Source organism: Rhinoraja longicauda, chromosome 5 (assembly GCF_053455715.1).
Source record: "Rhinoraja longicauda isolate Sanriku21f chromosome 5, sRhiLon1.1, whole genome shotgun sequence".
Lineage (NCBI taxonomy): Eukaryota > Metazoa > Chordata > Chondrichthyes > Rajiformes > Arhynchobatidae > Rhinoraja > Rhinoraja longicauda.
Genome location: NC_135957.1, coordinates 69,741,114 through 69,765,005, shown reverse-complemented (window position 1 = coordinate 69,765,005; position 23,892 = coordinate 69,741,114). Strand labels below are relative to the sequence as shown.

Genomic DNA, 23,892 nt, shown 5'->3' with positions numbered 1-23,892 from the left:
TTCCGTGGGTCGCGGGCAGTGTTGCAGGTTGCAAAGTGCTTGCTTGCTCGCTCGCTCGCTCGCTCTCTGTCTCGCTGCTCACTTTGCTTACTTAACAATGAAGAATGACGGACGCTGCATTGATTAAAACCTTCCGGGTGCCAGCCCGGCACGGTTATGCAGTAGAAATATCTCCCTATTTACCGTCCAGATTGGCCTGCGCTACCTCCCAGTACTACGGAATCGCAGGTACCGTGGCCGACACACAAGAGATCGTTTGTGATTAGAGTTGGGCATTTTATTTTAAGAACAAGAAACTAATGCAAAATGCCTCCAAAACAGTTTATCTAGTCAGTTCGATGAACTTGTGTATTGCTATTTTTACATAACAATTTAAAAGACATATTGACAGTTGCATGCAGAGGAATGGTTTGGGCCAAACGCGTGTAGGTGGGACTCGTGAATGGGTCAGCAGGGACAAGTTGGGGCAAAATGCCTGTTTCTGTGCTCAGTGACTAATTGGGGTCAGGTACAGTTTATCCCATGTGATATTTAAATAAATAATCCTGGTTGTAAATTACACAGACATTGTGTCTGGATGCAGCGTTTAAACATATAGCACTGAAACGGACCATTTGGTCCAAACGGCCTATTTCAGTCTTTATTACAAACACATCTCTGACACATCTATTACTCTTGCCGTTGTGTATGTATCAGATGTCCCCAAAAGTTTGTTAATGCTTTTGCTATACAGTAATTAATCTGTTGTATGAAGATTTGAAGGACAGCCCCTGTCAAATTGCAAAATTTTCCATCCAAGGCTTATTGTTGTGAAATAAAGCATGCAACAATGATTATCATTAGACAGTCATTAAAATGGGATTGATTTTCACTCAAAAAATATTAATAGTGTAATGGCAGTTTCTATACCATCTCGAAATCCCACTTCGATAGCCATTACTTCTCGGGGATGAAATGTAGTTATAGCTTACGCACACGTCGCATATGACAAAACGAATCTTTCAAACTCCTTTTCTTCATTAATTGGTTTTATTAAAGTAGCACAAATCATAGAGTAATTCATCAGTTTCCGTACTTTATCAACTGTTTCTTCTTCAAACAATATCTAGAAATTCTTGCAGTTATTACAGTATGGTTCTTACAAATATAACCGGTGCGAGCGCATGGTAAAGAACTGTATGCTCACCATCCTCCGAGTCTAAACTGACCTACAACCTCTGTCGACACACTAGCCTCCTCCCATCTAGACCCTCCCCATTACGCATTAAGTCACACCCACAAGCAGGCAAAAAAGACATAAACTAGAAATATTAAAACATAGCCATAACACAATGACAATAACTGAATTAAGCATAAATGGCTCCTACAAATAGTTCCTGTTTATTATGAGCAGCTGAAGGAAGAAGCAAAGAACTGCAGTTGCTAGGTTATACCAAAGATAGTAACAAGGTGCTGGAGTAACTCAGCGGGTCAGGTAGCATCTCTGGAGAAAAAGGATGGGTGACGTTTTGGGTTGAGGCTGAAGATCGGTCTCAACCAGAAACATCGCTCATCCTTTTCCTCCAGAGATGCTGCTTGATCCACTGAGTTATGCCAGCACTTTGTGTCCAGCAATGGTTGGTGTTGGTCTAAAGCAGAATTAGCAGGGATCATATTTGGGACTATTACCTGTGCCTATACCTCCTCCCTCGACTCCGTCCAAGGACCCCAACAGTCTTTTCAGGTGAGGCAGAGGTTGACTTGCACCTCCTCCAACCTCATCTACCGTATCCGCTGTTCCAGGTGTGGACCAAACGCAGGTTTGGCGATTGTTTCGCTGAACACCTCTGCTCAGTCTGCCTAAACCTACACGATGTCCTGGTTGCTAAACACATTAACTCCCCCTCCCATTCTCAATCTGATCTTTCTGTCGTAGTCCTCCACCATTGTCAGAGTGGGGCCCAGCACAAATTGGAGAAACAGCACCCCTTCCCAGTTCTTCGACCAGTCTAACTGTCCCTGATTACATTTTATCTTGGTTTGCTTTGGTGTTTACCTTCTCCGAGCTAACAATGATCTATTCTACATTTTCCTTGATCTCCCCTCCCCTGACTCTCAGTCTGGAGAAGGGTCTCGAACTGAAACGTCACCCATTCCTTCTCTCCAGAGATGCTGGTTATCCTGCTGAGTTCCTCCAGCATTTTGTGTCTATCTTTGGTTTAAACCAGCATCTGCATTTCCTTTCTACACATTAGGGACTTTATTGTTACACATGACTGAAATCTCAAATCTGATCACAGTAAAGAAGTGGAGGCAAAATGAGAAATGAAAGACTTGAATTTATATAATTTACCTGACTTTAGGTGTGCATATTGGTCATTTTTTAAATTAGAAGGCAGGAAAGCATAGATGCTTAAAATCCAAAATGAAAATAGTGTTTTCTCGTTCTATTACTAATCTTTATATTATATATGCAGGATAAATTTTGATCGGAGCACAACTCCCTTTCTCCACATAGAATGTGCTTTACACACTGTAGAAGGATTTAGCTTGATCGTGCTAACAAGTGGCAACAATTATTGTTTTGAAATTGGGTCTTCAGGATTAATGGACCAAATATATGAATATGTCCTCAATACTTGCTTTAGATTGTTTGAATTTCTTGTTTCCAGCCATCCCCATTCAAAATTCTTCCCTTCCTTGTCTTCTGGTACAGTTTATTTTACCTAAATGAGTCTTAGCCCTCAGGCTCCCCAGAATGTTAACCAAAGATACTAGAGGAACAAGGTGGACCACTCTGTTGAAATCGTCTATACTGAAGTGTAGTACGCAAAGGAGCCATTTTAGTAGGCAAACCCCGCCGTTTGTTATGCCTCTCGCAGTGTAATCAGTCTTTTTGGGGAACAATATGTGTGATTATACCATTAAAATGCAGAATATATCTCATCTATCAATTCACAGATTTTTGTTATTTTTCTTTTTAAGTGTTTCTGCAAGTTTCTGCCTACTAAAAGGGCGCCTTGACGTACTATGGCTTTTAGGGTCAAGTGGTCTATCTTGTTCCTCTAGTATCTTTGATGTTAACCGATTCTAAAAGATAAATGATCAAGACAGGTTGCGTAGATATGTCTAGTTTCTCACAGGAATGACATAGTGAGTGGGCTTAGTAAGATTATAGCTAGGCCATTCGTGATTGATAGGAAGCTCTCTTCATACAGGGTAGCAGAATTGAAAGTTTGCCTTTACTAGAAGGTTATAAATAATGGATCAGTTGAAGCATTGAAGATTGCCATTGATTGATTTTTATTAGCTCAGGAATGTGAGGATATGATGCAAACTTGAGTTTCATTATCGAACTGAATGATGGAACATGTTTGCGGACCTCAATTGCTTGCCCCATGTGAATGTTTAGATTCAGCAATATTCTTAAATGAATTAAGTATAAATTAAGTTTATTGTTAGGTATAATCATTCTACATTTCTAAATTTAGTTTACTTTTTCTTCACTATTTGAGCGATGACTTATTTGGGGATAACATTACGTAAAATTCCCTTTCTGAAATAAGTGTAAATGGTTGTGTCGGGATTGTCAGGTTTTGACCTGTTGATATTAGAAAATGCATCTCATAATTCTTTTAAAAACCATGTAAATTTATAATGTGGAAAAATTCCTTTTGGTTTTGATTCGACATAAATGTGCTGCTTGCTCATGTTCAGGCCATATGGCTGCTAGAGGTAAATCACTGGTGTTCAGTTCAGGGAAACAAAGTTTTAACCTTAAACAGTGGTAAACTGGATTGAATATTGCCTTATTTTAAAAAAATGTGCATACTTCCTTTTTTCAATATTTATGTAGAAAAATTACGATTATTACAATTCTGTCGCGACCTGTAAACATCAGATTACTAACAAACTTATTGCAGTTTGGCTGCATAATGGAAACAAACTGCAGCTTGAAATCATTGCGAAATTAAGGTATAGAATTTTTGTAGTATTTAAAAATCTCAGATCCTCGTATATGTTGAATGTGGTTTATTAATACCATAGTAATAAATACAGGCGCCCCTGTGTTACAGAAATTTACCCTTGTAGAATTTGCAAATGACTACCCAAAAGATTAAGATAGGGAATAAATTTTGCTCACACTGGATTTGTGGTACATAGATAGATAGGTAGTTAGGTAAGTAAATAACAGAATAAATAAATGTATAGGCAAATAAATACAGGTAGATAGATGAATAGTTAGATTGATGGATACATAGATAAATAGATAAATTCAAAAACTAAACATATTTTTTTTCAACTTGCATTTTGCGATATGTTCAGCGATTTTGTGTTTTGGAATGATTCTCATTTGTTTTCTAGGAGTACAACTCCTTCCTCACAATATGGGGGTTGCCTGCATGTTTCATTTGTGGTTCTCCAGTGGTTGCCTGTGCTTGATTATTTTGCATGCGCTACTTTTCAGGATGTGGAACATTAGTGGTGCTGGAACAGACGGAAACTGGAATTAACATTGTCAGGAGGTACTGTAAAATGAAAGTTTCCCTAATGTCCTTAATGTTAACAGAGGCAATAAAATTATAACATTTGGGTTTCTGCTTAGTGTAAAGTTAATCAGTTGGCTTTTCTTCATTAAAAGGCAAGTGATGAATATTATAATTCTAATACCAACTACAGTAAAACTCTGATAATCTGTTATCCGAATGTTCAGAGGTTCAGCTATTTTGTCATCTGACTCTTTGGACGATGGTACCTGCACTCCCTTGAAATTTATTGCATTTCACTGGGATTCCCTTTCTCACCTTGAAATCCAGTTTAATCAAGATTAAGTGTAAGTTTCCTCACACTTGAAACTCACTTTTCCCGTGCTCCCTTACAATTCTCTGGGGTCCCATTTCCCATGCCCCCTTTAAACTTTTCAGGTTTACTGGAAATTTTATAAAACTACTGAGTAGCATTAAAAAAAAAATAGGGAAGTAAAAGTGGGGTACTGCTTGGAATAACATCTGGAAAATCTGCCAGTCTGACACCATCAAAACAGTTGTAACATATTGGGATCCTTACCAAGTGTTTATTGCAAGATAAAATGAACCAACTAGCTATCAAGAAAGCAACATTTAATGGATTTTTTTCAAAGTTGGAGCATACCCGGTCAATCAAAGTGTGGACCAGATGTTCAAACTTACTGTAATGTAATTCATATGTCATGCGTAACGTAGACATGAGTAACTATTACTTAAAAATGTTAATAATTTTTTCATAACATTCTAGGCTTGATATGGAAATCTAACATTCCTGCCTAGAGGCATTCTTGCTTCTTGCACATTTTGCTAGTTGTTGTTTTCACTAAATCAGAAGATGAAGGCGAAATGTACTTTGAGCCATGGGTTCAGGAGACGCTTTTGCTCCTGGAGCTATGAAGGAGTTGGGAAGCTGAGTGAATTGTATTCGGAGAAGAAACTGTTGCAAAATTGCTTGGATCAATTAGTGGATAGGTGATTTGATTTATCTTTCTCTTCATGAGGTTCATCCTTAAAGAAATGGGTTTCCCAAGTTGCAGCCCAATTTTATCCTTGTTTTCCCATTTTGTGACATGTATTCATTTTGAAAAGTCCCTTCCTTTCTTAGTTAAACAAGATTTCCTGCAGCTTTTACATTTTTTTTGTGCCTGTTTGTGGTAGGCATAAAGATTTGTATTATTTGAGAATTTATCTTTGCATAATCAGTCCTTCTGGGTACATAAACCCCACTATTCAGAACTCTCATAAAGAAATAAAATGATCTTTAGAGAGCCAGATGTAAATAAATTATCCTTCTGTTTAGTTTTGACTGGAATGATAGTCTTTTTGATGTTACGTGGAGTGAGAACAATGAACATGTCCTGATCACTGGTAGTGGTGATGGATCGCTGCAAATATGGGACACAGCAGGCCCTTCTGGGCCCCTACAAGTCTTCAAAGAACATACTCAAGAGGTAAACGTGAAATTTTTGAAGTACATCTGGTGAACTTCCAGTTTGAATGAATTGTTGTCTTAACTTCGGAATTCTCTGGGTAAAAGGTTCTGTATAGCTAGCTACCCTATCTATCCTCTCGGTGTAGAGACTTTTGAAATGGTTTCACTTGAGAAAGACCTTAGCGAGCCAGAAATTGTTGTAACGGCTGGTTTGGCTGTGATTGACGCTAAATAGTCATAATCATTCCATTATGCTGAAATTTGCTGAATGTGGATTTGTTAACAAAGTGTTGTCAAATGGGAGACCGCAAGGGATGCCCGTGTCCAATTGTTGAGTTTGTGAACAAATGAAGGAAATACGAAGAGAAAAATAGTAGAAAATGGCAAAGGAAATAAAGGGAAGTAGGTTCAAATGAAATGAAAGTGGAATGGTGAGGGAGTTAAACAGAATACATTAAGGTGAAAGGAAACAGGATAAATGAAAAGTAGGGAAAGGATGAACAGAATATAAAATCTCACCAATTAAAGCATAAGAAGGGGATATTGTAACTGACGAAATGTGTAGGAAAGAACTGCAGAAACCGTCTCCATCACAGGAGACAGACTATCGACTGATCTATTACAAACCCACTGATTCCCATAGCTATCTAGACTACACTTCTTCCCACCCTGCTTCCTGTAAAGACTCTCTTTCCCTACTCCCAATTCCTCCCTCTACGCCGCATCTGTGCCCATGATTATGTGTTACACACCCGGTCATCAGAGATGTCCTCATTCTTTAGGAAATGGGGGTTCTCCTCTTCCATTATAGATGAGGCTCTCATTAGGGTCTCCTTAGATATCCCACAGCTCCGCTCTTGCTCCAATTCCCCCATTCGTAACAAGGACAAAGTTCCCCTTATCCTCACCTTCTGTCCATCAGCCATCACATACAGCACATAATCCTCCGACATGTTCGCCACCACCAACAGATGCCACTACTCGGGCATGTGAATTTTCTGCGATTCCGTGGATTTCTGCGTTTTAAAAATCCTTTTTGCGTGGTTTCCACGTTTTTCACTTTGCCAAATAAATGGAGAAATCGGATCGAAAAAAAGAAAGAAAAAAACCAAACGATGTATGGACGTAATGAACACTAGGGTTTAAAAGGGATTAAAAGTACCATTAGCAAATTTGCAGATGATACCAAGCTGGGTGGTAGTGTGAACTGTGAGGAAGATGCTATGAGGTTGCAGGATGACTTGGACAGGTTGTGTGAGTGGACGGATGCATGGCAGATGCAGTTTAATGTGGATAAGTGTGAGGTTATCCACTTTGGTGGTAAGAACAGGAAGGCAGAGTATTATCTGAATGGTGTCAAGTTAGGAAAAGGGAACGTACAACGAGATCTGGGTGTCCTAGTGCATCAGTCACTGAAAGGAAGCATGCAGGTACAGCAGGCAGTGAAGAAAGCCAATGGAATGTTGGCCTTCATAACAAGAGGAGTTGAGTATAGGAGCAAAGAGGTCCTTCTGCAGTTGTACAGGGCCCTAGTGAGACCGCACCTGGAGTACTGTGTGCAGTTTTGGTCTCCAAATTTGAGGAAGGATATTCTTGCTATTGAGGGCGTGCAGCGTAGGTTTACTAGGTTAATTCCCGGAATGGCGGGACTGTCATATGTTGAAAGACTGGAGCGACTAGGCTTGTATACACTGGAATTTAGAAGGATGAGAGGAGAGCTTATCGAAACGTATAAGATTATTAAGGGGTTGGACACGTTAGAGGCAGAAAACATGTTCCCAATGTTGGGGGAGTCCAGAACAAGGGGCCATAGTTTAAGAATAAGGGGTAGGTCATTTAGAACTGAGATGGGGGAAAAAAAATCAGTCAGAGAGTTGTGAATCTGTGGAATTCTCTGCCTCAGAAGGCAGTGGAGGCCAATTCTCTGAATGCATTCAAGAGAGAGCTAGATAGAGCTCTTAAGGATAGCGGAGTCAGGGGGTATGGGGAGAAGGCAGGAACGGGGTACTGATTGAGAATGATCAGCCATGATCACATTGAATGGCGGTGCTGGCTCGAAGGGCCATTGTCTATTGTGTTACACACCAGGTCATCAGAGATGCCCTCATTCTTTAGGAAATGGGGGTTCTCCTCTTCCATTATAGATGAGGCTCTGATTAGGGTCTCCTTAGATATCCCACAGCTCCGCTCTTGCTCCCCTTGCTCCCCTTCCCCTATTCGTAACAAGGACAAAGTTCCCCTTATCCTCGCCTTCCACTCCCATCAGCCATCGCATACAGCACATAATCCTCCGACATGTTCGCCACCTCCAACGGATCCCACTACTCAGGCATGTGAAAAAAACAAACGATGTATGACGTAATGAACACTAGTGTTCCGCTGGAGGTCACTAGGAGTTCCGCGAGGAATCCCCCCCAGCCCCCCCGCGCACCCTGGAAGTCTCCGAAAATGTGGCTCCCAGGCTGGGCAAGGCAGCCAATCTCGACCTCATCGGGACTTCCATGGCCAATTTGTCAATTCGGCCGCTAGAGGTTGCTAGAGGTTCCGTGAGAAATCCCCCGGCGCCCTGGAAGTCTGTCCGAAAATGTGGCACCAAGGCTGGGCAAGGCAGCCAATCTCTACCTCATCGGAACTTCCACGGCCGATCGGTGAGTTGAATTTGCAACCTGCGGCCGGGGCTCTGGAACTCCAGCCCAGCTGGAGCCAGCAAATCTATCCCCATAGCCGGCTTCCTTGGCCTGCTGCATAAACCAGCAAAGCTCTGGAACCAAGAGTGCCAGAACATCAGTGGTCTAACTGTAATGAGTCAATATTAAATTTAAATGCAAGATTATAAAACTAAATTAATTAAGACAGTGTTAAAATATAAAACACAGCAGAAAAGCCAATTACCACCTTTTTGAGCTGATTATCAATTAATGTGCGAATTTACTTCAAAATGTTATTAGTGTACAGTGACATATTCACATTATTTTTGTGATGTCTGTTTTTACTTTGAAATGCACTAAAAGAGGCTTGAAACGGGTACTTTTGTGTGTAAATGTTCGAGAATTTTGTGACCTCCGTTGTACCACAAGCGCTCGGCTCTTTTCCTCTTTTATTGACCTCACTCACATGCCTGACTACTAATCACATCTTCCCATCTGCACTCCTTTCTGCTTTCTGCAGAGACCTTTACCTCTGCAACTCCCTGGTCAACTTGTCCTTTCCCACCCAAACGACCCCCTCCTCAGGTACTTTCCACTGCAACCGCAGGAGATGCAACACCTGTCTCTTTACCTCCCCCCTCGACTCCGTCCAAGGACCCCGACAGTCTTTTCAGGCAAGGCAGAGGTTCACTTGCACCTCCTCCAACCTCATCTACTGTATCCGCTGTTCCAGGTGTGGACTCCTGTATATCGGCGAGACCAAGTGCAGGCTCGGCGATCGTTTCGCTGAACACCTGAATAAGAGCTCCACTCGCAGTAGGTATTCATTGTGGTCAATTAGAGAAGACAAGGATCGTATTAGATTAAAATAGGCAAACAATGTTGGTACTCAGATGGTATTAACACTGAAAATTTGCGACGTTTGAAAACTCGGCAAAAGACGACCCAGAAGTTGATAGAGAGAGAAATTAGAATTGTAAAGTAAAGAATAAAGAAGAAAAGACAGACAGAAGGTTAGTGAAAGTTAATATGAGCCCTTCCAAGATATTAAGGTCACAGTGGGGGAATAAGGAATTACCTGTTCTATTAAAGAAGTATTTTGCATCCTGTCATTCAATGAGAAGACATGAAGATAAGGTACATTGTAAGGATCATGAGTGATGAGAATCAGGAAGAAATATTCAATGTTGGTAAAATAAAAGGAAAAAATACTCTTCAGTTATTTAACTTAAATGGCCATCGCTTGAACGTTTTATAATAGATAGCTGCAGGTGTTATAGATTCATTTATTTTGATTGTGCAGAATTCACTAGATTTTAATGTGGTTCTTGTGGCTTCGATGCTGGCAAGAAAGAAAGGAGAGAAAACTGGGGTCGTTAGTAACGGGGAAAATACTATAGTCTGTTATTTAGGACATGATAAGGGAAAGTGGAAAATCACAATGTAATGAGGCTGAGTCAGCCTTATGAAAGGCAAGTTGTGTATGACAAATCTATTAGCTTTCTGAGAACGTACATGGCACACGAGTTAAATTGGAACCAGTTAGTGTAACGTATTTGGATTTTCCTAAGACGTGATCAGATGATGCACAAGTTGTTTCACAAGATTACAGTTTGTGGTAATATATTAGTGAATTGAGGTTTTGTTAATGAAAAGAAACAACAAGAATATGTAGGTCATTTTGGATGGTAGGAAATGGTAAACAAATGATCGCAGGAAGACATTGAAACATGAGTTGGTCATTTGGCCCTTGTGAGCCTGCCTTGACCTTCATAAAACTGCGGCTGATTCCATACCTTAAGTCCATATGCCTAACTGATAAACCTGGTGCACAGAAATCTACTCATCTAAGTATATTCAATAATTGGATATCCATAACAGAGTGAGAAAATTCTGTAGATAGATACAACGTGCTGGTGTAACTTAGCGGGTCAAGGAGCATCTCTGGAGAAAAAGAATGGGTGACGTTTTGAGTCGGAACCCTTCTTCAGACCCTTGCAGAAAATTCTGCAGATTATTTACTCCTCTGCTTAAAGTAGATTTCTCCTCACTGCATTTCCAAATGGCTGATCCCTGTCGTGATAACGTGCTCCATTGTTCAAGTCTCTCCAGCTCGAGGAAACAGTTCCTTGATTCATCCCCAACAATTCCTCTTGGATCATGCATTTCTCAGTGAAGTCACATCTCACTCTCCGAAGCCCCAACAAATTTTGGCCAACCTTGCTCAGTTTTGTTTCTTCTGATAAATTCCCTAATCCTAGAAATCAGTCCAGTAAATCTGTACTGCACTGAAACGTTTTTAAAAACTGCCAAAAACACAGAATTATTCTTTAGAAATGGAGACCAAAACTTCACCCACTACTCCAGATGTGGATTTGCCAAATCCCTGGGCAAACCTAGCTTTTGCATTCCGACCACCAAAGAGTACATTTTACTGCCTTTAATACTTGCAAACCTGCACATCATGAACTCGTATTTCTCGATCACTCTCACACAATGATTTACAAGTTTCTCACTGAGTTATCCTTTAATATTTTTCCTATCAGTCAATAACCTCTTTTTATATTTCATATTTATAAATTGTTGCTCACAGCTTAAGCTGGCTTTATCTCTTTCCAGACTCTTTGAGTTAGATAGAGCTCTTAATGATAGCGGAGTCAGGGGGTATGGGGAGAAGGCAGGAACGGAGTACTGATTGTGAATGATCAGCCATGATCACATTGAATGGCGGTGCTGGCTCGAAGGGCCGCATGGCCTACTCCTGCACCTATTGTCCATTGTATCCTCAAACTGACCTTCTCACCTAGCTGGATTATCAGGCAACTTGGATGTTCGTCTTTTATCTTTTTATCCAAATCATTAATATAAATATTGAAAACGGAGGGTCCAGTCCTGATCCCCGCAGTATCACACTAGTAATAATGGGTGGCACGGTGGCACAGCGGTAGAGTTGCTGCCTTACAGCGAATGCAGCGCCGGAGACTCAGGTTCGATCCTGACTACGGGTGCTGTACTGTACGGAGTTTGTACGTTCTCCCCGTGACCTGCGTGGGTTTTCTCCAAGATCTTCGGTTTCCTCCCACACTCCAAAGACGTACAGGTTTGTAGGTTAATTGGCTGGGCAAATGTAAAAATTGTCCCTAGTGGGTGTAGGATAGTGTTAATGTGTGGGGATCGCTGGGCGGTGCGGACTCGGTGGGCCGAAGGGCCTGTTTTTGCGCTGTATCTCTAAAAAATTAAAAAATAATAAAAATTTGCCATTCTGAAAATGACTTAAATCAGTACCTAAACAATTGCTTCTACCAGTATCTAACCAGTCCTCTGTCCTTGCCAATGAGGCATATCTACTATTGTTCTGAAATTGCTGTTCACAAGGGATCGGACATGTTCTAATGTGGCCCAAGTAGTCTTTTGTCGAAAGCCTGGCTCCTACACCTGAATCCTGGTTAAGTGCCGTATAGTGGAAATTTCATTCACTTGAACCACAGCTTTAGACAACCAGTAAAACTCTCTCTGTTGCCAACAGCAGATGTAGGCTAACTCGCCTATAGTTATATTTTTATATCTTTCAAATAAAACATGTCATATTTACAACCTACTAAGTGCAGTGAATTTTGAACCTGTTTTCTCTGCTGTTATTCTTTCAGAACATTAAAAATAATTCTGTGCAAAATGAAATGTACATTGAATTATGAAATATTTTGATCGTTATCATTATTTATCCATTGGTAAACTAATTTCCCAAATAACTTTAGTTAATTCATCTCTCAAGTACCCATAATATCATAGTGGCATATCCTCTGTGATCAAAGGGCACAGAATGATCATCGTCTTTGATTGCTGCTCTTTCCACCTGTGTTGTTGCAGTTGAGGCTGTCTAATCAGTGTTTTTTTGTCAAAAGCAAATAAAAACGCAGATATAGTCAACCTGAAATAAAACAGAAAATTCTGTAGACACTGAATATATCCAGTAGCAAATAGAAACAGGAGCACGTGAAGGGAACACACGGAGGCGAAGGGAATGGAAGGAAAGATGTACTGAAAGAAAGAGGAGCTGGTTAGAGCAGAAGGGGGGGAAAGAAAAAACTGAGAATTCAATATTCAACGTTGTAGGCTACCCGAGTGGATTAAGAGGCGCCATTCTTTCAGTTTACATGTGGCCTCACTCTGGCAGTGGAGGTGGCTGCAGGAAGACAGGTTGGTATGGGAACGAGAATGGAATTAAAATGGTGCACAGCTGCACCAGAGTGCTGTGTACATCTTTACCTTAAACAAAGGAAATATATTTTCTTTGAATGGAATGAGCGATGATATCATTGAATCATACTTAATTCTTGTAGGAGTTGTTGCTGAGGTGACATTTCCTCAGTGCAGGAGAGTTATCACAGACTGTTTCATCAAATAAAAACAATTAAGTTAGGTTAAAAGCAAGGAGCCGCAGATGCTGGTTTAAAAAAAGAGACACAGTGCTGGGGTAATGCAGCAGGAGAACATGACCATCTTTTTGGGGTTAAGTGGAGGTAACCTTGTTGATGACCACAGGTTGGTGATGTGATGAAATTCATGTCAAAAAGGGTATGATGAAGCTCTTGTCAAAAAGCCATTCCAAGTTTCACATCCCAAGTTCTACTTTGGCTCTTCTATCCAGAGACAGATTATCTCATGTTCATAAGTGATAGGAGCAGAATAAGGCCAAGCGGCCCATCAAGTCCACTTTGTCATTCAATTATGGCTAATCTATCTTTCCCTCTCAACCCCATTCTCCTGCCTTCGACCCATAACCGCTGACACCCTTACAAATGATTTCATTTTGAAGGTATCACAGAATGCTGGAGAAACTCAGCAGGTCAGGCAGCATCTCTGGAGAGAAGGAATTGGTGACGTTTCGGGTCAAGACCCTTCTTGAGACTGATGTCAGGGGGGCGGGACAAAGAAAGGATATAGGTGGAGACAGGAAGACAGTGGGAGAACTGGGAAGGGGAGGGGAAGAGAGGGACAGAGGAACTATCTAAAGTTGGAGAAGTCAATGTTCATACCACTGGGCTGTAAGTTGCCCAAGTGAAATATGAGGTGCTGTTCCTCCAATTTGCGGTGGGCCTCACTATGACACTGGAGGAGACCCATGACAGAAAGGTCAGACTGGGAGTGGGAGGGGGAGTTGTAGTGCTCAGTCACCAGGAGATCAGGTTGGTTAAGGCGGACTGAGCAAAGATGTTGTGCAAAACGATCGCCGAGCCTGCCTTTGTGTGAATTTCATTTTGCTCATTTCACTTTTGGGTGTTTTTTTCCCCGTCACAGGTTTACTGCGTGGATTGGAGTCCAACACGGGGAGAACATCTGGTCGTTTCTGGATCGTGGGATCAAACTATCAAAGTAGTAAGTATATTCTGACATTTTTTATTCTGATAAAAATGGGGGTTGGTTTTCTTCCAAGGTTTTTATTTTGAACATACCAAAAATGAAAATGACATTCAAGTAACTCTTCAAAAACAAATGTAACAAAGCTTAATTGGCAGCCATACTTTGTCGGAGAGAGGAGTGCCTACCATAATTGACAGCCCGCATTCAGGCAGATGGACTGAACCAGCTCATGAGCGGGGCCCTACCCCGTGGTAGCCTTGAGCTGCGCTGACCTCTCGTGGTTGCTTGGCTCTCAGTTACCTGGCATCTTCTGGCTGCTACATTCGTGTGAGGTGGAGGAGCAGCGAGTAAGCCTCGGGTAATGGAGACAGAGGCTTTGCCCATGCACAGCCTTGAGGGCCTTGCAGCAGTTCGAATTGCCAAAAGATCTTGCCATTGGTTTTAGCTTCTGGAGCATCTGGGGGAAACCCAAGCAGTCACAGGGAAAACATACAAACTCTGCCTGCAATGGCACAGCTGGTAGAGCTGCTAACTCACTGCACCTGAGACCCGGGTTCAATCCTGTCCTCGGGTGCTGTCTGTGTGGAGTTTGCTTGTTCTCCCTGTGTCACTTAGGTTTTGTCCGGATGCTCCGATTTCCTCCAACATCCCAAAGACTTGTGGGTTTATAGGTTAATTGGCCTCAGTAATATTGCCCCTCATGTGTAGGGAGTGGATAAGAAAGTGAGATAACATAGAACTACTGGGGATGGGTGATTGATGTTGGAGTCCTCTGCATTTAGGAAACTATCTCACAAAGTTTGATCATCTAGCTGAAGTTGCCTTGATGTTTTAAAAGGCTACCAGCAACAGAGTGCCAGTGGAATGATTAGTTGCAATCTAATTTTGAATTTATTGAGCATCAAATTTTATAATTTCATTGAACATGAAGGGTCGAACAATCAATTGCAAAACGAATTTACTGGAAATGTTTTAGCTGTGCAGGAGTTCATCTCTGCAGAATAGAAAAGGCAAAAAGGTAATGTCTGCTTTTTACAAGATACTTCAGACCTTCAAGTCATGACCATTGCTGCAAGCAGGGGCAAGAGCATAATGGGTACACCAGCACCTCCAAGTTCTAATCCCACCACGGCCACTGTTCCTACCCCCCCCCCCCCCCCCACTCCCTCTCCTTGATACCCATCCCGACTTTAATGGACACAAAGTGCTGGAGTAACTCAATGACCTCTTCAGACTTCAACTTTCTCGATCCCTGTCTCTATCACAGGGGACAGACTATCGACTGAGGTCTACTACAAACCTATGGACTCCCACAGTTACACTTGGGTCTACACTTTCTCCCACCCTGCATCTTGCAAAGACGCTAATCCCTACTCTCGATTCCTACATCGCCACCGCATTTGGTCCCAAGAGGAGGCTTTTCCACTCCAGGACATCACCTTCACCTTTCACCACTGCAGCCTCCGCATCTTAACACATCATCTCTCCCAGCTTTCTTCCTTCATCCCCCTCATCCCCTAGTCCAGTCTGAAGAAGAGTCCTACCCAAAACATTACCTATCCATGTTCTCCAGAGATGCTGCCTGACCCGCTGAGTCACTCCAGCACATTGTGCCCTTTTGTGTATACCAACATCTGCAGTTCCTCATTTCTACATCATCATGAACTGTTAAGTTCATTGTGAATCCTACAGAATATACTATGGAATTGCATTGAAGACACAGCAGTTCAGGGCAATGAATCACCACTACTTTCTCAAGGCAATTCATTTTACTCCAGGTCACTGATCTTGCCCTTTAACTTAGAAACATGGAAATTAGGTGCAGGAGTAGTTTTGAGCCAGCACCTCCATTCAATATGTTCATGGCTGATCATCCAAAATCAGTACCCTGTTTCCTGCTTTTTCCCCATATCACTTGATTCTGTTAGCCCTAAGAGCTAAATCCAACTCTCTCTTGAAAACATCCAGTGAATTGGCCTCCACTGCCTTATGTGGCAGAGAATTCCACAGATTCACAACTCTGGGTGAAAAGTTTTTCCTCATCTCAGTCCTAAATAGCCTACCCCTTATTCTTAAACTCTGACCCCTGGTTCTGGACTCCCCCAACATGGGGAACATTTTTCCTGCATCTAGCCTGTCCAATCCCGTAAGAATCTTTAATGTTTCTATAAGATCCCTCTCAATGTTCTAAATTCCAATGAATACAAGCCCAGTCGACCCATTCTTTCATCATATGTCAGTCCCGCCATCCCGGGAATTAACCTGGCGAACCTACGCTGCAGTCCTTCAATAGCAAGAATGTCCTTCCTCAAATTAGGAGACCAAAACTGCACACAATACTCCAAGTGTGTTCTCACCAGGGCCCTGTACAACTGCAGCTGGACCTCAACAACTTGATCTTGTAACAATAAGATTCTCTAAGCCAGGGCAGTCCCGATTTACCAACCTACCTCATTTCAGACTTTTTCTATGGAGCTGTTACACTTCAATGTCGAGAAACTATATTTTGCACTCTGGCATTTTTCTCTTTGCTTACCTTTTATACTTGTATTCATGTATAGTGTTATCTAATCTGTTTGCATAATATTCAGTACGGTGGCACAGCAGTAGAGTTACTCCCCTACAGCTCCAGAGACCTGGGTTTGATCCTAAATGCGGGTGCCGTCTGTATGGAGTTTTTGTGTTCTCCCCGTGACCGCATGAGTTTTCTCCAGGTGTTCTGGTTTCCATTGACATTCCAAAGACGTATAGGTTAATTGGCTTCTGTAAATTTCCCCTAATGCATAGGATTGTGCTAGCGTATGGGAATCGCTGGTTGGCGCGGATTCGGTGGGCCGAAGGGCCTGTTATCGTGCTGTATAAACTAAACTAAACGGTTTTCACCGTATCTCGGTATATGTGACAATAATAAATTTAAACCGATAAAATATAAAGCAAGTAGGCAGGTAATAGGATTGTGCCATGTGCTACCACATGAACTTCCTCTTGATTTCTGAAATTATTGGCTTTGGACCATTATGTGGCTTTATTTGAGATGGAACAACAAAAAAGCAACATAACCGAAAGTGATGTACGATTCACCACAATCCTGAACACAGACATTGGATTCCTCCTTGAACATAATTGGTAAAAGAAGCTTATATTTAGCACAAGATAAATTCTGGCTGCAGCAAATAAATTGGTAAAATAAGCTGTACTGGCTAGAGCTAGAATTTATCTTGTACTGAGATGAGGGAAAACTTATTTACCCAGAGAGTTGTGAATCTGTGGAATTCTCTGCCACATAAGACAGTGGAGGCCAATTATCATATCATCATATCATATATATACAGCCGGAAACAGGCCTTTTCGGCCCACCAAGTCCCTGCCGCCCAGCGATCCCCGTACATTAACACTATCCTACACCCACCAGGGACAATTTTTTTTTTTTTACATTTACCCAGCCAATTAACCTACATACCTGTACGTCTTTGGATGTTTTCAAGAGAGAGTTAGATTTAGCTCTTAGGGCTAATGTAATCAAGAGATATGGGGAAAAAGATGGAACAGGGTACTGATTTTGGATGATCAGCTGTGTCATATTGAATGGCGGTGCAGGCTCGAAGGGCCGAATGGCTTACTCTTGCTCCTATTTTCTATGTTTCTTTCCAAAGCTAATAGTTGCTTTATTAAACGAGACAGCCGTTTGGCTGAAAGATCCGTTCAATACTTTTCCTTGAAGATTTGTTGTCAAGTCAAGTCAAGTCAATTTTATTTGTATAGCACATTTAAAAACAACCCACGTTGACCAAAGTGCTGTACATCTGATTAGGTACTAAGGAAAAAAATGAAACATACAGTAGCACGCAAACAGTTCACAGCGCCTCCTCAATGAGCCTCAAACGCTAGGGAGTAGAAATAGGTTTTGAGCCTGGACTTAAAGGAGTCGATGGAGGGGGCAGTTCTGATGGGGAGAGGGATGCTGTTCTACAGTCTAGGAGCTGCAACCGCAAAAGCGCGGTCACCCCTGAGCTTAAGCCTAGACCGCGTTGTGGACTGTCGTGCATTTTAAAGAAGCCTAAAGTTGTTTATCACACATGGATTTCCTGTCATTCTCGTTTTAAAATGGTCCAAAAACAATTACTAAATTCATTTCACCAAATGAAGGCCTTTCATTTGAACTCTGGCCTCAGATACCCTGACATTGTGCATATTCAATGTTGGAATTGTAAATGTTTCTTAGTTATGTCTGGTTATGGAGACGTTGATCAGTGCTTTTATTTCCTGCAGTGGGACCCATTAGTAAAAGATTCTCTTTCAACGTTTCGGGGACATGAGAGTGTGATTTACAGCACGATCTGGTCACCACATATACCAGGCTGCTTTGCCTCAGCTGCAGGTACATCCTTGCTCATTACATATCAATATTAAAATATTTATACAGTATGATATGCAATTCAGATTCCCAATCCCAACACTTCACCCAATCCTTTGGAAAAATATGTTTGGAAATGTTTAAGGAAATATGAAATTATAATATAAATTATATGTAAGGTGAGGTTGCAGTAATTTTGTGTAGTATAAATCATGTGTAATGTCACTACAATACAATGTGCAAGTATCAATAATGAAGATATGCTAAAACAAAGTGCTAGAGTAACTCAGCGAGTCAGACAGCATCTTAGGAGGACAGGGATAGGTGATGTTTCTGGTTGGGATCCTTCTTCAGACTAAAGAAGATCTGCTTATTTGGAATGAAATTTTTTACTTTCAGATTTTATTTTAAATGGGAAATTATTCGCCAATGTAGCTGTGTTCAAAGTTGGTTACATTTCTTTGGGTTTCAAGGAGAAGAAACAGTTTGAACAGAATCTAATTTTAATTTTCCTTGAATTCTTTACTTTTGTTACTGGAAATCTGAATCAAAAGAGAGTGCAGAGAGATCGAAGAAATGATTAAACATCTGTGGAGAGAGAAAAACTGAGTTAATATGGATGATCTTGCATTGGAATTGGCTAGATATGGCACTAATATGAAAAGCAGGTTATTCTGAAATGATTGAATTCAATATTGAAGGTATTTATTTCACAAAATGCTGGAGTAACTCATCAGGTCAGGCAGCATCTCAGGAGAGAAGGAATGGGTGACGTTTTGGGTCGAGACCCTTCTTCAGACCCTTCTTCAATATTGAGGCCACAACACTTCAATATGCCCAGACAGGAAATGGGTGATGTTACACATTGGAAGCTTGAGGAATAGGAACTGATCTTTCATCCAAGCAGGATAAAGGCCTCAACACTCAAAATTCAGCTGACTTGATGATGAATAACAAATGTAAGTTGCTAAATCTCTCAACTTTGCTTTTGGGATGCATTGCTTGTCTCATACCACATGATGGCGCCAGGTCTGCAGAGTTGTTGTTTCAGAAACAAATACCTCTCAAATGTGCATTCTTTGTTTCAGACAAATATTTTTGTGAGTATCAACAAGCTTTAGATTATCCATTGGTCTGGCCTCTGCAGTATTTTTGAAGAACAAAATAATAATTGATTTTATTTAAATTAATCAACCTCATATTTGCTTTGATTTCTTGAAAGGAAAGGATGATTAAATGAAACGGTTATATAAGAAAATAACTGCAGATGCTGGTACAAATCGAAGGTATTTATTCACAAAATGCTGGAGTAACTCAGCAGGTCAGGCAGCATCTCAGGAGAGAAGGAATGGGTAACGTTTCGGGTCGAGACCCTTCTTCAGACTGATGTATTTAAGGCATTTGAAATTCTTCTGCAATGTCAGGATTTTTAAATGACTTATACATGTATGATAAACATGAGTTTCTCTGCAACTCTTATTTCCGTTAAACTTTTGGAATCAAAATATATTTTAGAAATAAAATATTTAGGGTGGAATGGTGGTGCAGCGGTTAAGTCGCTGCCTTACAGCGCTTGCAGCGCCACAGACCCGGGTTCGATCCCGACTATGGGTGCTGTCTGTACGGAGTTTGTACGTTCTCCCCGTGACCACAGGGGTTTTCTCTGAGATCTTTGGTTTCCTCCCACACTCCAAAGATGTACAGGTTTGTAGGTTAATTGGCTTGGGTATAAATGTAAATTGTCCCTGTTGTGTGTAGGATAGTCTTAATGTGCGAGGATCGCTGGTTGGTGGGCCGAAGGGCCTGTTTCCGCACTGTATCTCTAAACTAAACTAAACAAAATACTTTTTGGCAAAAATATCTAGCCTGACAAATTCGCCATAGATATTGAAAACGTATAGACCTCCTTGATAAGAAGTAATGTAGATTAAATTGTGCATGGTGCAAGTGGACCTCGGATGTATTAGAGTGTACGTATGTAATAACTGAGGCCACTGTAAATCGGTGCATCCTGTGAGAACCATCTCCTGCCAGCCCTCCAAAACCCCAACAATTATATCTTTAGCTTTCCTATTGAACTCCAGCAGTCCTTCAAAGCACACTTTCATGATTTCCTTAATGTTTCTAAATCGCAAAACGGTCATCCTTCCTAATATTCACAAAGGCTTCAAATACCCTTCCAGATACATTTCCCCATTCTCTTAGTCCCCATTCTCGAATAGGGAAAGGCCTGGATTTAGTGGAAGTGGAGAGGATGTTTTCACTAGTTGGAGAGTCTAGGACCAGAGGCCATAACCTTAGAATAAAAGGAAGTACCTTTAGAAAGATGAGGAATTTCTTTAATCAGAGGGTGGTGAATCTGGAATTCATTGTCACAGGCGGCTGCGGAAGCCAAATCAATGGATATTTTTAAGGTGGAGATTGATAGATTCTTGGTTAACAGGGTTATGGGAAGAAGGCAGGAGAATGGGGGTTGAGAAGGAAAGGTAAATCACCCATGATTGAATGGCAGAGTAGATTTGATGGCCCGAATGACCTAATTCTGCTCCTAGAACTGATTAACTTATGAACTCTTCTATTATTTTTTTGCTCTCCTGATGATAAAACTAGCCCAATGGTTATGGGATTAGACGTTAGAGATACATCACGGAAACTGGTCCTTGGGCCCATTGAATCCACGCCAATCAGTGATCACCCCGAACACCAGCACTATCCAACACACTCGGACAATTTACAGTTTTACCAAAGCCAATTAACTGACAAACCTGCAAGTCTCTGGAGTGTGGGAGGAAAGAACCAGGAGAGACCCATGTGGTCACAGGGAGAATGTACAAATTTCATACAAACAGCACCCGTTATCAGGATTGAACCCAGGTCTCTGGCGCTGTAAAACAGCAACTCTACCACTGCAACACTCGGATGTTTTTCTACAATAATGTATTAGACCTTGAGATCTTTTCCAGCAGTTTTGCATCTGAGGATTATCTTCCCATGTTTTATCCTAATTTCCCAATCCTGTATTTTTCAAATCTGATTAAATGTGAGAAGGTATCACGTTGCATGGTACAAGTTTATTATATGTATATTTATGGTAGTCATTGGACAAAAATAGTCCAGCAATATTAATGAATTTCCTATATATTCTACACCATCTATTAATTGTCGCAGATAATACGAGTTAGTGGTTGATATTACTTATTGTCGTGTATCTGGGGTAGATTATTGGACAATTTTAGACAAATCTAACTGTAACTGTACATGTTATAGTTATTTTAAGAATAAGGGGTAGGCCATTTATGACTGAGATGAGGAAAAACTTTTTCACCCAGAGAGTTGTGAATCTGTGAAATTCTCTGCCACAGAAGGCAGTGGAGGCCAATTCTTTAATAATTGACTCCAGCATCTTCCCCACCACCGATGTCAGGCTAACTGGTCTATAATTCCTTGTTTTCTCTCGCTCTCCTTTCTTGCAAAGTGGGATAACATTAGCTGCACTCCAATCCACAGGAACTGATCCTGAATCTATGGAACATTGGAAAATGACCACCAATGCGTCCAAGATTTCTTGAGCCACCTCCTTGAGTATCCTGGGATGCAGACCATCAGGCCCTGTGGATTTATCAGCCTTCACTCCCATCAGTCTACCCAATACTATTTCTTGCCTAATTCCAATTTCTTTCAGTTCCTCTGTCTCCCTAGATCTTCCGTCCTCCAGTACATATGGGAGATTGTTTGTCTTCCTTAGTGAAGACAGATCCGAAGTACCTGTTCAACTCTTCTGACATTTCCTTGAATTTCACCTGTTTCTGCCTTCAAGGGACCCACATTTGTCTTTACTAATCTTTTTCTCTTAACCTACCTAAATAAGTTTTTACTATCCTTTATATTCTTGGCCAGCTTCCCTCCGTACTTCATCTTTTTAACCCGTATTGCCCTTTTTGTTACCTTTTGTTGGCCGTTGAAAGTTGCCCAATCCTCTGGCTTCCCGCTACTCTTTGTTATAGACAATAGACAATAGACAATAGGTGCAGGAGTAGGCCATTCGGCCCTTCGAGCCAGCACCGCCATTCAATGTGATCATGGCTGATCATTCTCAATCAGTACCCCGTTCCTGCCTTCTCCCCATGCCCCCTGACTCCGCTATCCTTAAGAGCTCTATCTAGCTCTCTCTTGAATGTATTCAGAGAATTGGCCTCCACTGCCCTCTGAGGCAGAGAATTCCACAGATTCACAACTCTCTGACTAAAAAAGTTTTTTCTCATCTCTGTTCTAAATGGCCTACCCCTTATTCTTAAACTGTGGCCCCTGGTTCTGGACTCCCCCAACATTGGGAACACGTTTCCTGCCTCTAACATGTCCAACCCCTTAATAATCTTATACGTTTATTATGTTATTCATCTTTTAGTTTTATTCCGTCCCTAACTTCCCTTGTCAGCCACAGTTGCCTCTTGCTCCCCTTAGAATCTTTCTTCCTCTTTGGAATGAAATGATCCTGCATCTTCTGGATTATGCCCAGAAATTCCTGCCATTGCTGTTCTACCGTCATTCCTGCTAGGATCCTTTTCCAGTTGATCTTGGCCAGCTCCTCTCTCATGCCTTCACAGTCCCCTTTTTTCAACTGCAACACTGACACTTCTGATTTAACCTTCTCCCTCTCAAATTGCAGATTAAAACTTATCATATTATGGTCACTACCTCCTAGAGGTTCCTGTACCTTGAGTTCCCTTCTTAAATCTGATTCATTGGACAACACTAAATCCAGAATTGCCTTCTCTCTGGTAGGCTCCAATACAAGCTGCTCTAAGAATCCATCCCGGAGGCACTCTACAAACTCCCTTTCTTGGGGTCCAGAACCAACCTGATTTTCCCAGTCTACCTGCATATTGAAATCTCCCATAAGCACCTTTGTTACATGCCAATTTTAACCAGCTGCAACTTACACCCTATATCCAGGCTACTGTTTGGGGACCTGTAGATAACTCCCATTGTTGTTTTCTTGCCTTTACAATTCCTCAATTCTATTCACAACGACTCTACATCGTCAGTCCCTATGTCACCCCTCGCAAGGCACTGAATTCCATCCCTCACCAACAGAGCTACCCCACCTCCTCTGCCCACCTGCCTGTTCTTTCTATAGGACGTATAACCTTGAATATTCAGTTTCCAGTCCCGATCCTCCTGCAGCCATGTTTCTGTAATCCCCACAACGATTCCTACTTCACTTGGCCATACTCTCCTATCCCTTCATGAGCTTTCTGTCCCGTTAATTCTGGGGTCTTTCTTAAGTTTTCCTATACTCTCCCTTTAACATTCGTGTCTTTCCATTTTGTCTTCTCTCTCCCCCCCCCACACTATTTAGTTTAATGTAACCCAGCAGGTCAGACAGGATCTCTGGAGAAAATGGACAGGTGATGTTTTAGGTCAGGACATTCTTCAGACTCTTGATAGGTGAGGTTTCGAGTTGGAACCATTCCTTTTTTTTGTGAATGGTTTCAAACAAGGCTTGACCACCAGAACCTACACCTTCATGTGGTTATTGATTATTGTCTATCTGAGGCCAAGCTGTGAATCCAGTCGTGAAGAAGGGACCCA

The 23,892-nt window shown here is 41.4% G+C and overlaps 1 protein-coding gene across 2 annotated transcripts in view; it reads left to right on the top strand.

The window, feature by feature from the left end:
* The window catches only part of pex7 (peroxisomal biogenesis factor 7), a 64,733-nt gene continuing 40,841 nt past the window's right edge, over window positions 1-23,892 (top strand). The window contains exons 1-5 of one of the 2 annotated variants that reach the window (XM_078400211.1): window positions 1-228; window positions 4,448-4,505; window positions 5,806-5,956; window positions 13,884-13,961; window positions 18,216-18,324. In XM_078400211.1, coding sequence (XP_078256337.1) covers window positions 105-228; window positions 4,448-4,505; window positions 5,806-5,956; window positions 13,884-13,961; window positions 18,216-18,324 — 520 coding nt within the window. In that variant the 5' untranslated portion in view covers window positions 1-104. Of the gene's footprint in view, window positions 229-4,447; window positions 4,506-5,339; window positions 5,478-5,805; window positions 5,957-13,883; window positions 13,962-18,215; window positions 18,325-23,892 lie in introns of those variants that run through there. The other variant, XM_078400212.1, reaches the window with a different exon arrangement.